This window comes from Tupaia chinensis, unplaced genomic scaffold, assembly GCF_000334495.1.
Source record: "Tupaia chinensis unplaced genomic scaffold, TupChi_1.0 Scaffold000094_1, whole genome shotgun sequence".
In the NCBI taxonomy this organism is placed as follows: Eukaryota; Metazoa; Chordata; class Mammalia; order Scandentia; family Tupaiidae; genus Tupaia; species Tupaia belangeri.
Window position 1 is genome coordinate 6,182,690 of NW_006159556.1, and position 22,466 is coordinate 6,205,155.

Below are 22,466 nucleotides of genomic sequence, written 5' to 3' on the forward strand. Positions count from 1 at the left end.
CCGTACAGGGAAAATCTCTCAAAAAAAAAAAAAAAAAGTAAAGTTGGAGGGAGGAGAGTAGAGATACAGAAAGGAGATATATCCTCCAGTTCTTTGGGTGATGGAGGATAAGGATGGATCGGAGTTTTTGTGTCCACAGTCTTCTGCTGTGTCCTTGCCAAGACTTGGAGGCATTTCCACTCCTAAGCCTTAGCCCCAAACCTGGATCCTGCTTGCCTTCCTCTGTGAAACACATAATTTCCAAAGCACTTGTCCTTGGACTGAATCAATGAACAAACTGCCATGTGCCTGTCCAAAGGGCATAGACAGACAGTAGGGACACAGCGTTGTTTTGGAGTCTGGTCCTGCCAGCTGGACCCCACAGATCCAGGCGCATTTGTAAATCAACATTGCTACAGCCACTGCATCGTCATTGGTGAGGATGGGGGCTATGGAATAACTTGGAATTGGGTTTCACTTTGTGTTTTAGGAAGTAGACCTTACCAATCCCAAGACGTTTAGAAACCTTGCTAAACCCATGGGAGCACAGACAGATGAACGACTGGCTCAGTATAAGAAGCGGTATAAAGACTGGGAGGACCCTAATGGTGAGTGACTTGTTCTGTCATCAGACTGTGGACCTAAGTTTCATTAGGTCCAAAGCCATTATTTTGTGAATGGTCATCCTCACATCCTCACATTATTCCTCAAACTGTTTATATGTCACATATGTTACATGTGCACACATGTATGCAGATTTTTTTGAGTAGGAAGATCAGGTTTTGCACGCCAGCCAATGCCATGCCTGTTACGTAGCTTGTCAGAGAACTGACAGAAAACGCAACATATAGTGGAAATTTCCTATCAGAATTGGCCTCTGTTTCTAATCATATTTAGTCCAAGTACTACACTTTCATTTATTGACTCTCTTAAATTTACAAAGTAGTTTTTTTGAGCACTTATGCATTTTATGAAGTGAATTTACTATCTTTTAAAACTCTGTAATTTACTTCTTACTGATGTGTTGAATGTTTACTGTATTTCTCCCTCAAACAGGCGAATAAAAGGGGGAAAAGCCCAAAGCCTCTGACATTCCGGTGTGGGCATTTTTCCTATCTCTCTGACAAGGAGAAAATGTAATAAAAATACATACAGTTGCATAATATTCATGGACAACAGTTTAGAGAAATATATCATTGCAAAGAACTTACTAAGAAGTTGCAATAAGTCTATGTTTTGCTTTAAGAGAAGATAGGTAGCTATAACATAAGCCTCCAAACATGAACTTGGTAGATGCACCAAGTTCTGGGAGAAAGGTCATTTATGGTTCTTGGACTTTGAGTGACTGCCAGTGATTTCAGTGAGGGGTCGTGGTGTCATCATGGCGTTTTCCTGCTACAAATGCCAGCACCAAGTGCATTTAGTGCCACAGTTACCACCTGTGCTAGCTTTTCCAACCCGATTAATAACAACTTTATTTTCATATTTTCCTGTTTCATTTTCAATTATGCTTTAATTTTCTTGAATAGGAGAAACTCCAGCTTACCACTATGGGACCCACTATTCATCTGCAATGATTGTGGCCTCGTACCTTGTAAGGATGGAACCTTTCACACAGATATTCTTAAGACTACAGGTAAAACTTCTACTCTGGAATGTTTCCTTCTGTTCATGCCTAATTTCTGTTTAAAATGGTGACTTTTTTAAAACATTTTATCTTGTACTAAGAGACCCCATAAAGTTTTCATGACAAGAGACAAACAATTAAAATAGAGTTTGCTGAGCCTAGACGTTAGGCAGCTGGATCCCACATGGCCAACTGAGAGGTTGCGTCCCCGACCCAGTGGCTTGAAAAACAAGCCAGGCATGTGTGCCCAAAATTTCAAGAGGAGAATGGAGAAGAAAGAATTACATCATGGCCATACCCCCTGGGGAATGACTTCTCACTCCCCTTCCCCCACCTCTCTCCTCTCTGTCACTCTCTGGCAGGTGTATGCACTCATATAGAAAGAAAAAAATAATACAAAAAAAAAGGGAATTTGCTGGGCCAAAAATTGATGAATAAAGTAGAATTTGCTTAGAATAAGTAAGTAAGCTATACCCCAAAGGAGTGAGATCTGACTTTCCCTCTCTCTGGTGAATGCATGCACCCTATAGCAAATTAAAAAAAAATAGGAGTTCCGATTAAAGGATATCTTATATCTACGAAGCCATGGAGGCAGAAGAAATTTCCTTTCTGTTTAAATTTGTTTTATTGATCTTTAACTTTTTTCGAGTTTATTCTGTGAGTACACACTACGACAACACCCCAACACGGTCTTTACATTGCAATCCACCCCCAGCCCGGATCACAGGCATGTAGGCACCAGTATTTTCAGGGAAGTCTCAGGACAAGAACCTAGGACCTTTCCCGTGTGGGGAAAAGTTGCCATTGCACTACTACCTAGGCCCTCAATTTATAACTTTTAAATTACCTTTTCTAATTCTCCACTTAATTCTCATTGATGTGAGAACTTGAATGTCATGTTACTGCGTATTTCCGTCCTTTCTGAGGTGGGCGTCCTTAAGCAATGGAAGAGTTCCTGTTCCCTTTCGGTCTTGCCCTCTCTCTAAAAACTAACACTTTTTAATGACTTCACAAAATATCTTTATATTCAGATTTTACTTTGATTAGAAAACAGATACACTGAACACACTCTGTCAGGAGTATGTCAAGGAGTGTTACATTAATTTTGTATGTGTGGTTAATTTTAATTTTCACATTTAACATAAGCTAAAGGGAAATTGAAATGTCACCAAACATCTTTGGGTCTTCAAGCCCTTGAACTTGACAGGAGCTATGAGGTGGGAAATGTTCTCTAACAGAGTTGCCGTCTCGTTCTGCCTGCAGGGTGGCCACTTTGACCTAGCTGACCGGATGTTTCACAGTGTGCGCGAGGCCTGGTATTCAGCATCGAAGCACAACATGGCAGACGTAAAAGAACTTATCCCAGAATTTTTTTACTTACCAGAATTCCTGTTCAATTCCAACAACTTTGATCTAGGTACGTAGAGCAATAGCACTGTCTTAGGAATATATTAGGAAAAGATCAACAGAAGTAAGTTTCTTTACTGAAGATCATCTGGAGAACACATTAACAAGAAAAGGTTTCCTTGTCATTTAAGGTGCTGTTATTTTCTGGGTAGATGTGATTAAATATAGAAAGAAAACCAAATTTATGATCCAAAGCAGCTATTTTAAGCCTAGAGTCTGGAATATATTTAAAAATTGACACAGATTACATTTGATGGTCTGAGTTTTATTGTTTTGATGAATACAAAGGTGATGTGAAAATTTGTCTGAAAATTATTGCTATCAAAACTCATTAGTAGACAGAACTGGTGTTTCCAAATTTTTCATGTGTTCGTTTTTATCTTCTCAGTTTATTTACCGATGTTGTTTTAAAATTAGAATTTCAGAATAAGTTTAAGTAAATCCTTTTATTTTTACCCTGCGAGAGTCCTATTTTCAGAAAAAGTAGTACCAAAGCAACATTTATAAAAAGGAGAGAAATTTCATCCAGTACTGTTTTTATATTACCTGGCAGTGAGCAGAAGTAGATTTGACTTTGGTTACAGTTTCGTGGAACACAATTTGCTGATCTATGCTTCTGAGCATTTCTGTTAAAACATATCAAAATCCCATTGTTTCCACTTCAGAATATTCCTGCCAGATGCTGTTCTGTTTTCACTTTTTCCATACTCTTATTTTCTGTTAGAGTTCAGCATTTAAATCATCATTACCTCCAAATCTCCATTAGCAGAAAATTCATGGAACTTTTCATATGCTATACACTTAAGTGATTTTTCTTTTTAAACTGTTTTAAATAATTTTTATTTTTTTGATTGTTCATTTAGTAGCCCTAACTTTGTGGAACTATAGTTCCTGATCCAATGAGAAAGACAGTAAGACTTTCTTAATAGCTCCCGCAGAAATCTTGAAATTGTGTCTTATCACTTTGCTGGGCCTGGAGTTCACTCCTGGGCACCTGAAGACACAAATTCTAGGGCTTTAAGATGGAGAAAGCAGTGGTTTCCCCAAGGGCTAGAGTAGATGGTAAGCAAGCACAGCCAACAGATGGGTGTGATCAGCTTGTACATATGAGTGCGTGTTAGTGTCTCCCTGTGTGCACTCATAATTCACTTATGGAGAATGCTGCCTTCTTCCCTAGTAACACTACTTCTTAAAAGATAAATATGGGAAGGTACAGAAAGAAGGAGATGCCCCCAGTCTTCCAGAATCACCATAAGTTTTGCTCATGCATGTTACAAGTGTTCAGTCAGACCACTTAGAAACCCACCTGGAGCAATTCACTTTTAAAGTAAGTCCATGAAAGAAGACCCCTGAATCTGTTTTGTGTTCGCCTTCACAACAAAGCATCTTCCTTCCTTAAAATCACATACTTTGGAAAACATTGCTTACCAAAACCATAAAATTCTTATAAGAAAATATAGGGGTGGGACCAGCAGATGGTATAATAGTTATGTCACTGGATTCCCACATAGTCGACCACGGTTCAAGTCCTAGACCTGGCAGCTTGAAACTCTCTCCAGGTGTGTGTGCGTGTGCTCCCAAAATCCCAAGAGGAGAATGGATAAGGGATTGCAATGTGGCCATCCCCCCCACCCCCACCCGGGGGCATGATTTCTTGATTACTGTCTGTCTGTGTCACTCTTTCTGGTGAGCACATGTGCCCTATAGCAAAAATCTCTAAAAAAAAAAAAAGAAAATATTGTTCATGATCTTAAATTTGGCAATGAATTCTTAAATATGGTACCCAAAGCACAAGCAAAACAAACAAAAGATAAATTGAACTTCATCAATATGAAAAACTTTATAGCTTTCCAATCACACTTATCAAGGAAGCAAGAAGACAGCCTATAAATGAGAGAAAATATTTGGAAATAATGTGTCTGATAAGGGTTATAATATCCAAAATATAAACAACCCCTGCAGCTGAACAGTGAAGAGATAACCCACTGGAACATGAATAGACATTTCTCCAAAGTAGTTAAAGAAATAGCCATTAAGTACATGAAGAGGTGCTCATCATCGTTAGTCATTAGTGAAATGCAAATCAAAACCACTTCACATCGTCTGGGATAACTAGGATGAGAGGCAAAAGTAGAAAAGTAACAAGATCTGGGAAGGATGTGGAAAAATTAGAACCTTCATACATTGCTGGTGGGAACTTAAACTGGTTCAATTAACTGGGAGAAGCAGTTGGGCATTTCCTAAAAAAGTTCAGTGTAAAATTACCTTCTGCCCCAGCCATTCCACCTGTAGTTATACAGAGTGAAAAATAGGAGCTCAAGTAAACTACATGTACAGACAGTTCTTGGCAGTATTATTTACAATTGCCAAAGGTGGACACAGCCCCAATGTCCACCAACAGAGGAATAGATAAAGTATGGTATATGTATGTAATGAAGTATCATTCAGCCTTGAAAATGAGTAAAATACTGATAAATGCTACAGCATGGATGAACCTGGAAAACATTCTACTAAGTGAAAAAAGCCAGACCCAAAGATCACAACAGGTATTGTAGTTATAGGAAATACCTGAGCAGGTAATCCATACAGATAGAGCACAGACAGGTAGTTACCAGGGACTGTGGGGAGAGGAATAGGGAACAACTGTTAAACAGGTGCACAGTTTCCTCTGGGGTGATGGAAGTGCTCTTGACTAGATATAAATGGTGTTTGCACACATAGCACTGTGAATGTACAAAATACCAGAGAATGGTTGTGTTATGTGAATGTCACCTCAGTAGAAAAAACTATTTACCTCTCTACCCAGAAAAATAAAATAAATGGGGTAAATGAAGAACATTTGAGGTTTTTTTTCTGGCTCTGAGGTGAGCAGTATTTACCCTGGAGTCTTTGTTTTTATCATCCATGGATATACATTAGGGGAAACTGCAGAATTAAACAGAGTTTTCTTAGAGACTGTGTTCCCTTTATATATGATTTAAAATTATAGATAGTGCTAGTAAAGTAAAATTATATCACAAAGGTGTCAGGGATTATAGCAAAGTTTGGAGAATTAGAGGACAGGAGCCAGCAGGTAGCATGGTGGACTGGACTCCCACATGGCCAACTGCAGTTCGAGTCCTGTTCTGACAGCTTACTTTCTCAGTTTTCTTCTTTCTCTTTTATGACTATAGCTAGTGAAAATAATAATAATAAGTAAATAAATTATTCTTTTTAAAAATTGGGTATTTTGAGGGATTGAGGAGGGCCGTGAAGTGGGTGTGGTTGGGGGGGAGGGTTTAATAATTCGATTTCTTTTTTGTCTTTATTCACATGGTGATTTTATTCTAACCATGTCAAGACATTCCTATAAGCAGTAAAATGATTTTTGTATCTCTCACTGAATATCACATTGTAAATAAATCATCAGGTAACAGTGATGAAGATAAAATTGTCTCTAGGAAAATATTTTTATTGGCTTTTACATGGAATTGGCTTTATGTTCTAAAATTTGAATAATTGCACTTCTGTGAAAATTTTTAATACAACTATTTATCTGACCAACTGCTGGTAAGCTAGTGAGTAAACATTGTTCACTGAGTTATGTTTTTACAGTGGTAATCTGATTTGTATCTATGAAACTCTGTAAGCTAAAGTGACCACTCTGGTGTTATTTCCAAAAAAAGAAGAAAAAGAACTTATTTCCTTAGATGCCGGTCCCATTTTATATATCTCATGGATAGATATCGTAGCAAACAGTTTCTTCAAGATTGTAGAAATTATCTGGCCATGACTTAAAGTAACAGTTTATGTGGAGTCAGTGTCATGATTTATTGCAGAATGATGCTTCTTTTTCTGCCAGGTAGCCCCATAATCTTCCTAGATTTTTTTTCTGTTAAATGATGCGAAAGCAACAAAAAAGTTACATTTTTTTCAATGAGAATACTCCAAAATACATGTCAGTTCTACAGAGCTTTTTCAGGAGTTCGAAAGGCTGAAATACGAAAAACTGTGTGTATCGCAAGTATCTCCAGGAGATTCAAACAGCAGCCTCACAAAGGAGCTCTGTTGTCAGTTAAATTTCAGAGATGTGTCTAAGACTCTCTTAGAGAAGAGCAGAGCATGTCAGCGTGTTTAAACCTCCGAGCAGTTCTGAAGGAGAGAAGCATGTTTAACTTTGTGTAACTCAGCACATCTCCTGCACATTTGATGGGGAGGGCCCCTCAGTTTTGCTAGCCCTGCGTAAATCTTTCCTAGGGAATGTTATAAGAAACTTTCTTAGGGAAACGCCAAGGTAGATGATCTCTGAGGGTCCTGTCCGGTGATCAGTTTTATAGTCTGGTAGTAAATCTAACCCACTATTTTTCTGGCTCTCTCATATAAAGTTACCATTTATCCCATTGCCTAGGCTGCAAACAAAATGGCACCAAGCTTGGAGATGTTATCCTTCCACCCTGGGCAAAAGGGGACCCACGAGAATTCATCAGAGTCCACCGTGAGGTAATGGGAGTACCTTTCGCAGTTTAAGTTGGATTTCATTTGGTCACTGACCACGGTACTGAGAGAGGACCTTGAGCCATGTGACCCTGTTGAAGTTACTAACACACTATTGTCTTTGAGATGTTTAGTGATGTTAGTTCCTACTGACCACTGTGCATGTTCCTTTTACTTTGTGAGCAAGTAATGAAAGTCAGCCGGGGACTGAACCTGTTTTGGAATTACAGGCTTTGGAGTGTGATTACGTGAGTGCCCATCTGCATGAGTGGATCGACCTAATCTTTGGCTATAAACAGCAAGGCCCTGCTGCAGTAGAAGCTGTCAATGTCTTCCATCATCTTTTTTATGAGGGTCAAGTGGATATCTACAACATAAATGACCCACTAAAGGAGACCGCCACCATTGGGTTCATTAATAACTTTGGACAGATCCCTAAACAGGTATGAGCATATAAGCTCTGTAAGTATTTCTGTAGATGGTAGATGACCACATCATAATTAAGTTTAGACAAAGTTAATAAAGAAACACAAAATATCACCCAGTAGGTTCAGTAAACTCCTATGGAAAACGGAAAGAAAAAAAAAAATCCTAGATTACTGCTTTGTGTCCTCACTTTTACAATTGAGATAAATAGAAATCTTGTTGTTCCAAGACAATTTTCCCTCCTAGACTAGTGCTGACCTGCTTTCTTCAACCCACACAAGCCCTCACAGAGCCGCTCTGCAGACCACAGTATCCACAGGGTTTCATCTGGAAGCCAGTGCTGATTTTCAGCAGGGAAATTGCACGGTCATCTTTAAACTTTAAAGTTAATTCTGGGGGCCAGCAGATGGCATAGTGGTTACATCACTGGACTCTCTCATGACCGACCATGGTTTGAGTACTAGACCTGGTGGCTTGAAACTGTTGCTGGGCTCATGCGTGTGGGTGGCCAAGATCCTGGGAGGAGAATAGAGAAGGGATTGTGGCATGGCCATCCCCCCAGGGGGTGACTTTTCACTTTCCCTCTCACTGTCTATCGGTCTCTCTCTCTCTCTCTCTCTCTCTCTCTCTCTCTGGTGAGTTCATGCACCCTAAGGCAAAAACGTCTACAAAAAAAGAAGTTCAGCATGTATGCGTGGCACACACATATGCACACATTGCAGAGGAGCCCCGTCGGGAGCAGAAGACCACTTAGAAAGCTGCTGTATTAGTGTTCAGAGGACAGATGTTGCTGGCTTGGACTGGGTTGTTGACAGGTGTGGTGAGTGCTGTGTTGTGAAGGCACGTGCTGTAGGGAGGCGTAGGGCATGCAGCAGCCGCTCTCAATGGCAGCTGGAACCCACAGAGGAAAACCAAGAGCTGTGCTTCTCAGTACACTGATGCATGGATCTTCACTTCGTGTTCAGGGATGAGCGAACCTCCATTCAGAACTGCATCCCGTCTCTCGGCCTTATTGTCCAGGGTCCAGCAGGAGGGATGGGATGCCCAGGGAGCAGTCGCAGCACAGTGTGACAGAGGCATACTTTGCTGAACTGACCAAACCACTCACCTTTACCAGATGGCAGTGGTTCTGCGCTTAGGCCCTGGCTGTCTGTCTTCCTGCTTCAGATGTGTCTCCTGTGTCCCTTTTTGTAGATTGAGGCTTTCATGTTTGGGAACACTTGGGAACATATGGAACATGGCAAGTCTTTATATCTGGAAAAGACATGTTGGACCACAGGGTGACATTACTGTGCCTCGCACAGTGCAATCTGATCCCCTAAGAAAGGAAACATATTTTCTTTTCTTTTCTTTTCTTTTTTTTTAAGAGAGATTTTTCCTATAGGGTGTGTGTGCTTGCCAGAGAGACAGAAAGAAAGAATCAGCCCTCAGGGAGGATGGCCACACTGCAATCCCTTCTCCTCCATATTCTCCTCTCAGGATCTTGGGCATGCACACACACCCACACACACAATCCCAGTATGAGTTTTAAACTGCCAGTTCCACTACTTAACCACAGTTGACTACGTGGGAGTCCAGCAACATAACCAGTATGCCATCTGCTGATCTTAACATATTTGCTTTTAATGCTTGTTGATAAACTTTACTCATAGTTAAGGAATCTTAATTTAACATTTATTTAAACTTTTCCCTTTTCCTGAGGGTTACAAGGTGAGTAGCCTTGTTTCATACTTTGTGGAAAACAAATACTCTGAACCAAAAAAACGAGCCCCTTGCACTGTTACAGGAATTTTGTACCACTTTGGAATACAGAGCGCCAGCAATCTGGGAGATAGGTTGGCCACCAGTCTATTTCTAGGACATTTCACTGAGTAATAGAGAGTGCTTTAGGATAATAGAACCCTGATCCTTTGATCCTATTTGCATAAAAAGGAAAAAAAAATTTGAAAGTTTGGGAGCCCAGTGTGTGTGTGTATCTTTGCCTATAAATTTTGTTTTTCTTTCTTTCACCTGGAAATCCAGAATTCTGATTTACAAAGTGTGATCATCTTGTAGTCATCCTATATCTCATTTCAAGAAAGGTTTTTCCAAATATCTTTCTGAAATATTAGTTTTCCAACAGAAACTACTCCATGCCTATCGTAAATATCTACAATTTTAAAAAACAGTAATCTTAAATGTATATTCATATTTTCAGTACTATGGAAGACTAAACAGAGATGTCAAAGATTTTTAGTTTCTTTTTTTCCACTATAACATCACAAAATGAAAAGACGATAATGCTCATGCTTTCAGCAAGTTAGGAGCACCTGAAGACACCAAACCAAAGTTGCTGAATCCCACGGAAAAGTCATGGTATAGCCAGATAAATGCCAGTTAGAACATGTGCCGCCCACTGGTAGCACAGAATGGTATTGGGCTATAGAGAGTTTTTCATTTCACTGGAAAACAATTGTCAGTTGCCTGTAGCTTGAGAAGTTACCATGAGCTCAGCTTAGCATAGAACATGATGATAAATCAAGCTCTGTATCAGTAGGCCTATCTTGACTTATGAAAGTGTGAGTTCTTGGGACCAGCAGATGGCGTAATGGCTATGTTGCTGGACTCCCATGTGGTCAACTGTGGTTCGAGTCCCGGACCCAGTGGCTTAAACTCATACCAGGCGCATGTGTATGTGTGCCCAAGATCCCAAGAGGAGAATGGAGGAGAAGGGATTGCGGCGTGGCCATCCCCCCTGAGGGGTGATTTCTCGCTTTCTGTCTCTCTATGTCTTTCTGGTGAGCACATGTGCCCTATAGCAAAAACCTCTCCAAAAAAATGAAAAAGTGTGAGTTCTCTGGCATCTTTTTTGTTGTCTCTTTCAATTTATTTCCTCAAATGTAAAATAGAGATAACATGGTGAAATAAGAACATCACTCCTGGCATACAGAAGAGCTTAGAAAATGTTATCTTTAATTATAAAGTTTGTCATTTTCTCTCTTATCAGTTATTTAAAAAGCCTCATCCTCCCAAGCGAGTGAGGAGTCGACTAAATGGAGACAATGCAGGAATTTCTGTCCCACCAGGCTGTACAAGTGACAAGATCTTTTTCCATCATCTAGACAACTTGAGGCCTTCTCTAACACCCGTTAAAGGTAAGATGATGGGAAATAAACTTTTGATTCATGGTTTGGTACAATTATTGAATAATCCTACTATAGTAATACCAAATTTCCTTTTTGATAATAGTGTATTTTATAGTAAGTACTGAACATTTTGTGTTAAATCACCAAATATTTGTTAGTATTTATATTTTCTTTCTTTCCTTTTTCTTTTCTGTTTTTTCCTTTTCCTTTTTTTTAACCTGCTGGATTTAACATCAGAAAAAGCCTTCTTCTTTCCATTAAGGTGGTCAAAACTTAAAATATCAAAGTTGTCTTAACTTTATTTGTAGAAAAATACCTACCTGCATTTTTCATTCTCATTTATATGTGTTTTGCCTACCGGAAATAGCAGTAGAGAACTGTATGTTTTAATATCTTTTATCTAATGGTAAATGAGTTGTCAAAAAAGGTGTTTTTAGATAGGTTTTTTTTCTCCCCTTAAATGAAAAAACATTTTGCAAGTTTGAAGTTGTTGCTTAAAAAATTCAAGAACCGGAGCATCAAGTTCTGAAATTCTGGTTAACTTGCGTGGCCACCACTCCGCTATTTTGCCTTACTACACAGACACTGCTTTGTGCCAGCTCCAGCCCAGTGATGGTTCTGGATGGCTAGGGTGGCCAGCAGAGAGGTCTGGCATGGAGCAGGAAGTCCACTCTCTTGGGTAATGTTATGATCTTCCTTCAGGAAGTCTACAGCCTCTCTGTAACTTGAGAGGTGTCAGAGACATAGATTGGTTGATGATCTGTGTCCCAGTGAATACTGGGGAGGCTCCAGATAACTTGAGGGGTAAATTAGGTAGACCTGATTGCTGAGAGCCAACCCTGAGAATGTCTATAAGGGGGAAGAGTAGAGAGAAGCCCTGCAGAGTACCTATCAGGATCAGGGTTCCTCCCCCCAGCCAGTCTGGTAGGGGACTCAAAAGCCAAGCTCTACTTTTAATTTCACTGTCTTATGTGTGTGCGGGATGTTTATTTCATATGCATACTTGAGATTACTTTACACTTTGCCGGTGGGATAATGAAGTTCCTTTTCCCTGGCCATGTCCTAATATTTTTTTTGTTTTTGTTTTTGTTTTTTTCCTAGAACTCAAAGAGCCTGTGGGACAGATAGTATGTACAGATAAAGGTATTCTTGCAGTAGAACAAAATAAGGTTCTTATCCCACCAACCTGGAACAAAACTTTTGCTTGGGGCTATGCAGACCTGAGCTGCAGACTGGGAACGTATGAGTCAGACAAGGTTTGCATTATTCTTTGCTTACCCACTGAGTCTTGCTCTTCTGTGCTCTGGATATCCTGGTTAATGAGGGTGGGGAGAAACCAGTCCATGGGTCTTGTTAGCCATTCTTTCAAATTCTCAAAGAAGGGAGAGCTTCCCTGCATCTGACTAAGATAAAAGAGCAAGTAGAGAAGTCATGTTTCCTGCAGATCAAGCGACTTTTGGAAACTTGTCTGTAGTAGAGGCTAGCAGTTTCCTTCTCTAAGAATTCCTCCAAGAGATCTTTGTCAGAAAGGTGTTCAGCATATCTGCCAAGCAGCATAGCTTCCTTTTGGTGAGTCACCCTGTAGCTCACTTACCATTTCAGCATTCTAAAAGTGCTGACTGAAAACCTGTTACTCCATCCCACAATGCTCCTGTCCCATAAGAAGCAGTGGTGACTGGTTTGAGCCCCATGAGTGTCTCTTGGAGAGGCAACATGTGGTGACCTGTAGTGCCCTGTGTTTGGCCTCTGACAGTTCCCTCCCAGGAGCAGGGTGGATGGAATCTGCACAGCCCGCCATGTCACACCATAACACAGTTCTCTAGTCGGTGCTCTTAAACAGCAGCATGCGTGGGACCAGCAGTTAGCGTAATGGCTTTGTCGCTGGACTCCCACGTAGTTGACTGCAGTTCTAGTCCCAGACCTGGCAGCTTAAACTCACGCCGTGTGCGTGCATGCCCAAGATCCCGAGAGGAGAATGGAGGAGAAGGGATTGTGGCATGGCCATCCCTCCTGGGGGGTGATTTCTCGCTTTCTGTCTCTCTCTGTCTCTGGCGAGCGCACACACCCTATAGCAAAAACCTCTCAAAAAAAAAAAAAAAAACAGCAGCTTGCGTGCTTTCTTTTGCATTCTAACTACTACAGAAAACATATCGTTTTACAAGATTATCCCCTGCCTCACACAATAATCATTTTCCCAGACTGGAAAGACTGGAGACCCTCATTATGAATATCTTCTTTTTTTTTTAAAGAATCATTTATTCTAATTTTATTTATTCATTCATTTATTTTTTAAGTTGACGAGAAAGAGACACAGAGAGGGAACGTGAGAAAGCAAGCCACCAGGTCCAGGACTCGAACCCTGGTTGGCCATGTGGGAGTATCCAAGCCTTAATCACCACACCACCTGCTATTCCCAATAAAGTCCTTTTCTGAGAGAGACTTTTGCTATAGGTTGTGTGTGCTCGCTGGAGAGACAGAGACAGAAAGTGAGAAATCACTCCCTGGGAAGATGAGCATACCACAATTCCTTCTCCTCCATTCTCCTCTCGGGATCTTGGGTACACATGCACATGCACTTGGTGTGAGCTTTAAGCCACCAGGACTTTAACCTTAGTCAATTTTGTGAGAATCTAGCAGCGTAACCATTATGCCACCTGCTGGTCCCAATGAAGTTCCTTTTAACGATATTTTTTAACACCAGCTACAGTTAGGAAGCTAAAGGGGTCTGTAGGGTAGATTTTCAGTGTGAACCAATTTTGCTTGTCAGTGCCTACACTGAGGTCCTCCTCCTTCATTCAGCTCTAATCCTTTTATTTCAGAAGCTCACACACTTGATGGCTCATGTGTCTCACATCTGCTTTATGTTACAGGCAGTGACTGTCTATGAATGTCTGTCTGAGTGGGGCCAGATCCTCTGTGCAATCTGCCCTAACCCCAAGCTGGTCATCACAGGCGGAACAAGTACCGTTGTGTGCGTGTGGGAGATGGGCACCTCGAAAGAAAAGGCCAAGACCCTCACACTCAAACAGGTATGAGGTAAACAGAAAAGGAAAAGGATGTATTCCATCCGAGCTGCATAGACTCTGGAGAAACTAAAAAGCTTCCTTAATTAAAGATACTGCAGACATAATAGAACCAAAATATGTTCTTTGGGTAGAAATGCTTTTTTAAAAAAATTAAATCAGAATATGCTATTTCTAGAAGTGAGCTAAGCTGTTATTTTCCTTTTTAAATCTAAAGCAAGTTGTCTTTAATTAGTATATACTTTTTTTTTTTTTCTTTAAGAGAGAAAATAAATGCACACGGGAGGTTAGGAGAGAGGGATATTTTTTTCCTCTCCACTTAGCGATCCCTGCGCCCTCATCTTCCAGTAGGAGGAGGGCCCACAGGTGCATACCATTGCACCCAGCCTGTTTTGAATGCAACAGGAACCAAATCTGGGCCTCCCATATGGTTCGGTCATTGTTAAACAGTACCTTCCCACTTTTACCCCACCACCACAGCTGTTCCAATTATACATATTTTAATATATAGAAGTAAGTACCATAAGTGTTTCTCAGAAATTAGGTATAAACTGAATTTTTACAAACCAAATTATATTTGCCATTATTTCATATCAGCCTTTTCAGGATGATTTTCATTCAGCTATAACACAAAGTCTGATTCTTTTATTTTTCTCTTTCCTTGTTTATCATATCCCTAAGGATATGAATATATTTGAATAGCTCAACTCATGATTATATTCTATAGATCCTGATTATTTAATTCTGAAGTATTTTTGATTGCCTGTTGTTGTTATTAAATAGAACTTAATAATAAATGTCTTGCTTTTTTACTTAAAGCAAGAATCCTTTTATAATTAAACCATTTTTTAATATTTGGGGACCAGCAGTTAGCATAATGGCTATGTCACTGGACTCGCATGTAGTTGACCGCGGTTCAAGTCCCAGACCTGGTGACTTAAACTCACGCCAGGCGCGTGTGCATGCCTGCCCAAGATCCCAAGAGAAGAGTGGAGGAGAAGGGATTGTGGCATGGCCATTTCTTGCTTTCTGTTTCTCTGTCTCTCTCTAGTTTTCTGGCGAACACATGCACCCTATAGCAAAAACCTCTCAAAAAAAAAAAAAAACTTATTTATAAGCAAATTTGCCATAAAGTGCTTCTTAACTAAGGAGCATGCATGCAAGTGTTTCTCTTGATGATTCCCATTCGAAGAGTATAATGATACTACCTATCACTTACTAAACACTTGCTGTGTTCAAGACACTGTGCTGCATGTTTTAAAAATACAAAACTCCAATCTTGACCATTCTATAAGGTAGTATTAGACCCATTTTACATTTGAAAAAGAAACACAGCTTAGGGAATTCAAGACACATGCCCAAAGTCATACTTAATGGTAAAGCCAAAGCTTAAATTCAGTTCTGATTCCAAAGCTATTTTAAACCCAACTCAAGTAAATCAAAAATATCTATGGAAATAATTGAACCCCTGTACTTATACCAACAAGCACCTAATATTAGGCCAGAAACTTCATAGAGTTGCCGGGTCTTGAGGCAAGCCATATATAGAGATATAGTCTCAACATGTACAGATACATGGTTGACAGTGCGTTTTGCTGATCTAGATTTTCCTGTTTAAAATATTTTCCACTTAGAAAATGAACTTTGAAGCCAGCATGCCAGTGTAATGGACTTCTTGCTTAAAACAGCCTTCTGGGTTTGCTGACATACAGTTAGGGTATCCAGTGCACCAAAAGTTTAAACCATCTCATTATCTAAATAAGCATATTTTCCTGCTAGGGGAGATGGCCCATGTTAAGTACTCAGGAACTCCTGATGGTCATTTGAATTTTTTTTTCCAAAATGATTATTTATTTTTACACATTGCTGATGTCCTCGGTCCTGTTTTCTTTTCATATTATAGCGAAAGAGAAAACTTCTTACTCTAGTTTGAAGCAGTCCCTTTCAGGCACCTCTGGCTGGGTAGCAGGACTCCAGCATGTTGACATCCCAAGACTACATCTTCCTTTAATCTCTCTCCAGGACTGTGTAGTTAGTGCAAACACACGGTTCTCACTTTGTATGCCTTTTTACGAAAATCTGTCCACTTAGACTTGTTTAGAATGCGCTGAACTGGAGTTTGTGCCGTAAGACAGACTTTCCATTCTGTATCCCTGGGGTTCATAATTGAGACTTCCAACATAGAGATGATAGAAGAAACCCAAGTTGGGTTGCAGTTGCCTTTTCCCCTCTTCTAAGACTCTGGCCCAAGTCTAGGAAAGAAAAAGTGTTAAAAGGAAAGAAGGCACCTCCAGAGTCCTGAAGACTTCTCTCTTCCCCTGAGGATGAGGCAAGGGGCAGTCACAGGAGACAGGAGCCCTGCCTCCTGGGTTCCCAGACACCATGGTCGAAGCACCTGCCGCGGCACCATGCTCGTCATTTCCTGAAGCATTCGGGAGCGTCTCAGGTCACAACCCCTCATTCTCATGAACCTGATTTTTCTCCGTTCTTGCTTGTAGGCCTTACTCGGCCACACTGACACTGTCACATGCGCCACAGCGTCACTGGCTTATCACATAATAGTCAGCGGGTCCCGTGACCGGACCTGCATCATCTGGGATCTGAACAAACTGTCGTTTCTAACCCAGCTCCGAGGCCATCGAGCTCCAGTTTCTGCCCTTTGTATCAACGAACTAACAGTAAGTAGTAAGATTTCCACTGGTTTATGGTTAAGAAAATAGTACTTCCAGCCAAAACAAATGAGAAATGACTCTGAAGTGTTTTCTAAGGTAATAGGTACTCACTGTATAGAGGTCACTGCATTTTCCTCGGTTTATGTGTTGTTTATAAAACAAATGGATGTTAATGTTTGTAACCCAGAGACCAGTTTTGTCTTAAAATCCGTGCATTGCCGCATACTTTAAAGAGAGCAGGATTTGATGAAAATAAAACATTATAAAGTATACTTTTTTTTTTTACAAATAAGGACTTTATAGGATTCATTAAGGATGTTGGTGGTTTTTGAAATTTTTAATGAAATATATTAAAATTAATTATTATCGGGAACCAACAGTTAGTGTAATGGATATGTTGCTGGACTCCCACATAGTTGACCGCAGTTCGCGTCCCAGACCCGGTGGCTTAAAACTCACGCTGGGCACATGTGCGTGCATGCCCAAGATCCTGAGAGGAGAATGGAGGAGATGGGATTGCGGCCTGACCATCCCCCCTGGGGGGTGATTTCTCGCTTTCTGTCTCTCTGTCTCCCTCTGTCTGTCTGGCGAGCGTACGCGCCCTATAGCGAAAACCTCTCCAAAAAAAAAAAAATTATTATTATTATTTATAGTGAAAAGAATAAGATTTGGGTAACCAAATGAGTGACATTGTTATACAGCTATCAGTATTTTCTAAACAGATCTCAGTGTTATCAAAGGAGACAATCTTTTCTCCAAAATAAACATGGTATATACAAATAAACAAGATGAGTCTCCTAGGTGCCCCACACATGGACCAAGTCCACCTGAGATGAACAAGAAGGGATTTCATTACTAAGATAGGTTCCTGGGTCAGCAGATGGCACAGTGGTTATAGTGATGGACTCCCACGTGGAAGACCGTGGTTCAAGTCCTAGACCTGGAAGCTCGAAAATCACACCAGTCACATGTGCATGAGTACCCAAAATCCCAAATGGAGGAAAAGAGATTGTGGCATGGCCATCCCTCCGGGGGGTGACTTCTCACTTTCCCGTCACCATTTCTCTCTCTCTCTCTCTCTCTCTCTCTGGCAAAGGCACACATCCTATGTACAAAACCTTCTTTAAAAAAAATGGGTTTCTGATAAGTAGGAGAAGCTTAAGGGTTGGTTTATGAAGACTGAGGCCCCATTTCCAAGGGACAGGTTACCACAGTAGTGTGTAGATGATGCACATCAGAATGTAGAAGAGATGCCTTTATGCAAATCAGCCTTAGAAAACAGCTCTGCCCCTCAGCCTCATCACATCTTCGCGATGTGTATGCCTTTGCCCCCCCGAGTCTTGCTCCTGTCTAGGTCTCTTCTCCTTGGATCCTGTTCTGACAAGGCCACTGAGTCGTCCACATCATCATCCCCGTAACTTTTCTTTCTTTTTTTAATTTGCCAAAGGGCATGTACACTCACCAGAGAGAAACAGAGAGAGGGGGAGAAAATCCCTTCACACTGCAACCCCTTCTCTCTCTCTCCTTTCAGGGTTTTGGGCATATAACCATGTGCGCCCAGCCTGTTTCTCCATCTGCTGAGGCTGAGATTCAAACCACGCAGTCAGCCATGTGGGATCTGGCTCTTTTAACCACCAGGCCAAAGGATGCTGCATTTTTTATTTCTACCAAAATATATTATGCATTATGCTTTTAGTCAAATGAATTGCAGCTACTCAAAGGAAAAAGGGCCAGCCAGTGGCATAGTGATTAAGGAAGCTGGATCCCATATGGCCACCTGTGCAGTTTGAGTCCCAGACCTGGCAGCTAGAAAAAAAAAATAGGAGCTTTACAAAGATGTGGGTGCAACAGAACCACTGTGATCCAGCAGTGCTGCTCAGAGTCAAATGCTTATTGATTCCTTTATTTAGAGCACTTTGTTTTGGAGTTCTTAAGTGCTGATACTTTATTTATAGGCAGTTGTTAGCTGAGTCAGTGTCTACCCACTGGATTGCAATAGTTGCTACAAATACTACAGAAGCATTTCTTTCTAGGATGCTTTCATAATCTCTTAATAACTTGTGAGAGGATTTCTATTTCTGTTATGTTTCTCCAACCACTATGAAGCCTGCTTGACTTCATTTGTATTTTGAGCTGGAGCTCCTCACGGCTGTCCTTTAATTCTCCTCCTCCGGCTCATCCCTCAGAACCACAGGATTTGCTCTAAGGCACTCTAATTGTGGCCCCCTAGAGTAACTGAAGAAAACTTCGCCTGGTGCAGAATGGGGTGGCTGCCTCTCGTCTCTTGCAGAGACTGAGGCCACTAATTAAAATTCAGCTGCTGACACTCGTAGTCAGAGATAGCCCCATGAACAATAATGCAGAGGTAGACACCATAGTGCTTTTTTAAATATTCTCTGTTTGGGTTTTGGTTTAGTTCTTGGGAAAACAGTTGGGAGAGTGGGCATTGCGAGGGGGAGCACTAGGAAGACCAGCACAGGCTGTGAACGTCCTTGTCCTGCCTCCCTTGCCTTGCCCTCACCGTCTTTCTTACAGTGGGGCTGTGAATCAGCTCCTAGCTCTCCCTCTGCTGTTGATGACGGTCTTTAGGTTTCTGTGGGTTCTCGTGTGTCTCCTCAAACTGGTGCCCAGCATCGTGACATCCTAGCTATCTTAGGAATGAAAGAGATAGCAAGGTATGGTGGTTACACTTCGGGGCTGGAGACAGCTGGCTTCCACTCTTGACTCTGCCAAGGAGGTTGCTTAAGCTCTATTCACCGCCTTTCATCCTTTAAAGCAGAGCTCGGAATAACGAGCCTCCCACGGTCGCCATGACAATTGGACGAATGGAATGTCTATAGTCTGTGCCAGGGTGCCTGGCACGTGGTGGGTGCTTTGGAAGGCACCGGACTTCCTTGAGCAGGAGTGGGTTGTGTTCTCACCAGTTTAGTAGAGCCCAGGTTAGTAGAATTTGAGGAAAAGGCTTATTCTTTTCTATCTTGGAACTCATGAAAATGTGAATTATCAGCTCAGGAATTCTTGGAGTTTGTTAAGTCTACCATTAACCCATGTGCCAGTTTTCTTTTTCCTCTCATTCCCCCACTTCTATTGTGAATGCAAAGTTTTAAATAGGATGTTACAATATTACCAAGATTTCATCTTTTCATGTATTGAAGAGCAAGACACAACTGGATCTGGGCTGAAAATTTCTCTTCTATCCTATGATTATGATGGTTAGACTCATTTTGTAGAAGTAAGTGGAGGTAGGCCAGCCAAGTGGCATGGTGGTGGTTAAGGTGGCTGGATCCTCTGTTGCCGACTGCAATTTGAGTACCAGACCTGACACCTTGAAAATCACACTGGGCGTATGTATGTGCATGCCCAGAATCACAAGAAAAGAATAGAGGAGAAGTAAATGATAAAATAAAGGAGAGTAGTCACCACCAGCTCAGATTGTAAGTAGCTTTGTGATGGAACCAGACCTCGCTCAGCAACGTGCAGGGGCATCCACCTCTCTCCTCGTGGGATTCCCTGGGCCACAGCGTCAACCCAACTTTGAATTCTTTTTTATTTATTTATTAAGATTTTTGCCATAGGGTGCATACACTTGCCAAAAAGAAAAATGAAAGTGAGAAGTCACCTCTGGTGGTGTTGGCCATGCCATGGTCCCTTCTCCATTCTCCCTTCAGGATTTCAGGCATGCATGCGCATGCACCCAGCGTGATTTTTCAAGCCACTGGGCCTGGGGCTCAGTCCGCTGTGTGAGAGTCCCAGCATCTTAAATGCTACACCAACTGCTGGCCCCTGACCTTAAATTCTTTTTTTTTTTTTAAGAATTATTTTATTTAACTTTATTTATTATATTTTAAGTTGACCAAAGAAAGAGAGAGAGGAAAAGTGAGAAAGCAAGCCACCAAGTCTGGAACTCAAACCATGGTCAGCCATGTGGGAGGCCAGTGCTTTTAACCACCATGCCACCTGTCTGGCCCTGACTTTGAATTCTTTTTTTTGAGAGATTTTCACTGTAGGGCGCGTGCGCTCACCAGACAGACAGAGAGAGACATAGAGACAGAAAGCGAGAAATCACCCCCCAGGGGGGATGGTCACGCCGCAATCCCTTCTCCTCCATTCTCCTCTCGGGATCTTGGGCACGCACGCACACGCGCCCGGCGTGAGTTTTAAGCCACCGGGTCCGGGACATGAACCGCGGTCGACTACGTGGGAGTCCAGCGACATAGCCATTACGCTAACTGCTGGTTCCCCCTGACTTTGAATTCTTAAAGAGGTCTCTGTACAGGGCATTTTTTAAAGCCAGCAAGCACTGAATCCCAGATTACTCCAGAAATTACTCAGCCCTAGTCCAAGGACTGGAAAGGTTTTTGAGAGCAAGGGCATGGATCAGTTTGCTCCTTAAACTAGAGTTTAATACGAAGGGAGCAGAGATTGAAGTGTTTTCCTTTGTCTTTGCAGGGGGACATCGTGTCCTGCGCTGGCACATACATCCACGTGTGGAGCATTAACGGGAACCCCATCGTGAGTGTCAACACGTTCACAGGCAGGAGCCAGCAGATCATCTGCTGCTGCGTGTCAGAGATGAACGAATGGGACACGCAGAACGTCATAGTGACGGGACACTCGGATGGCGTCGTGCGGGTAAGCACGCGAGGGGAAAGGTCATTGGGGTACCTGCTGCCCTCGTCCGCCTGCAGCATGTGAAGCTGTCTGCGGTTGAAGGACATTGAACAGGTTGTGTGTGTCTAGCAAACTCTCGCTCTGCTCACAAAAGCTTGGCACTGTGGTATCAGCTGGCCGAATGTGGGTGCTGCCTCTTGTCTTCCTATTAAGGAGACCAGGTACTGCTGCTACCGCCTGACAGCTTGACACCAGGAGGTCACTTAAACACGACTCTCCTGCCACACTGGGATTGCTACAAATGTGAGCTGCACAAGTATCAGGCTTTGCACCTGTCAGATGGCTTCTCAGGGAAAGCTAGGAAGCAGGACTGTCTTCTCCACAGAGAATCACAGCTAGAAGATGCTGCCGGGGGCCTCGAGTCCATCCCAGGCTGGGATCAAAGGTGGTGTCACCTGAAGCTTCAATATATCTTACCCTTTCTTCTGTTTTTTGAGCCTCTACAGAAAATAGAATCACAGGGCATGGGGACCAGCAGTTAGCATAATGGCTATGTCGCTGGATTCCCATGTAGTCAATCGCGGTTTGCGTCCCGGACCCAGTGGCTTAAAACTCACACCCGGCGCGTGTGCATGTGGCCCAAGATCCCAAGAGGAGAATGGAAGAGAAGGGATTGCAGCGTGGCCATCCCTCCTGGGGGGTGATTTCTCACTTTCTGTCTCTCTGTTTCTCTCTGACTGGCGAGTGCACGCGCCCTGTGGCAAAAAACTCTCAAAAAAAAAAAAAAGGAAATAGAATCATAAGGCATGTACCTTTATAATCTGTTCAAGTATTTGAGTTTTTCCCTCTTGGGAGACTCTTCCTTTGTGCCTGTCTCATGGGCACAGTCACATGCTGAGACAGTGAGGCCATTGGCCCACTCCTTTACCCCGCCCTGCGCCTGAGACACCAGGCACGTACACACACCACACACCCACACCCCCGAGTCAGCCCCTGGGGAGTGGCGTTTCAGATTGCTACATCTGCAAGGCGTTGTCCTGAAGCTCCATAGCCAGATGCATGTGGGGATCCTGCCCCAGTGCACTCCTTGGAGAGCTATGGTACGTTCGTGCGAGCAAGGGTC

General features: G+C 42.0%; 1 protein-coding gene across 7 annotated transcripts in view; it reads left to right on the top strand.

The window, feature by feature from the left end:
- Nucleotides 1-22,466, top strand: part of WDFY3 (WD repeat and FYVE domain containing 3) — a 258,678-nt gene that overhangs the window by 223,160 nt on the left and 13,052 nt on the right. For all 7 annotated transcript variants that reach the window (XM_014585831.2, XM_014585832.2, XM_006143286.3 and 4 more), the window contains 10 exons: nt 470-587; nt 1,509-1,615; nt 2,870-3,023; nt 7,401-7,492; nt 7,717-7,929; nt 10,899-11,046; nt 12,139-12,293; nt 13,908-14,066; nt 16,559-16,738; nt 21,182-21,364. In XM_014585831.2, the coding sequence (XP_014441317.1) occupies nt 470-587; nt 1,509-1,615; nt 2,870-3,023; nt 7,401-7,492; nt 7,717-7,929; nt 10,899-11,046; nt 12,139-12,293; nt 13,908-14,066; nt 16,559-16,738; nt 21,182-21,364 (1,509 nt within the window). The remainder of the gene's footprint in view (nt 1-469; nt 588-1,508; nt 1,616-2,869; nt 3,024-7,400; nt 7,493-7,716; nt 7,930-10,898; nt 11,047-12,138; nt 12,294-13,907; nt 14,067-16,558; nt 16,739-21,181; nt 21,365-22,466) is intronic.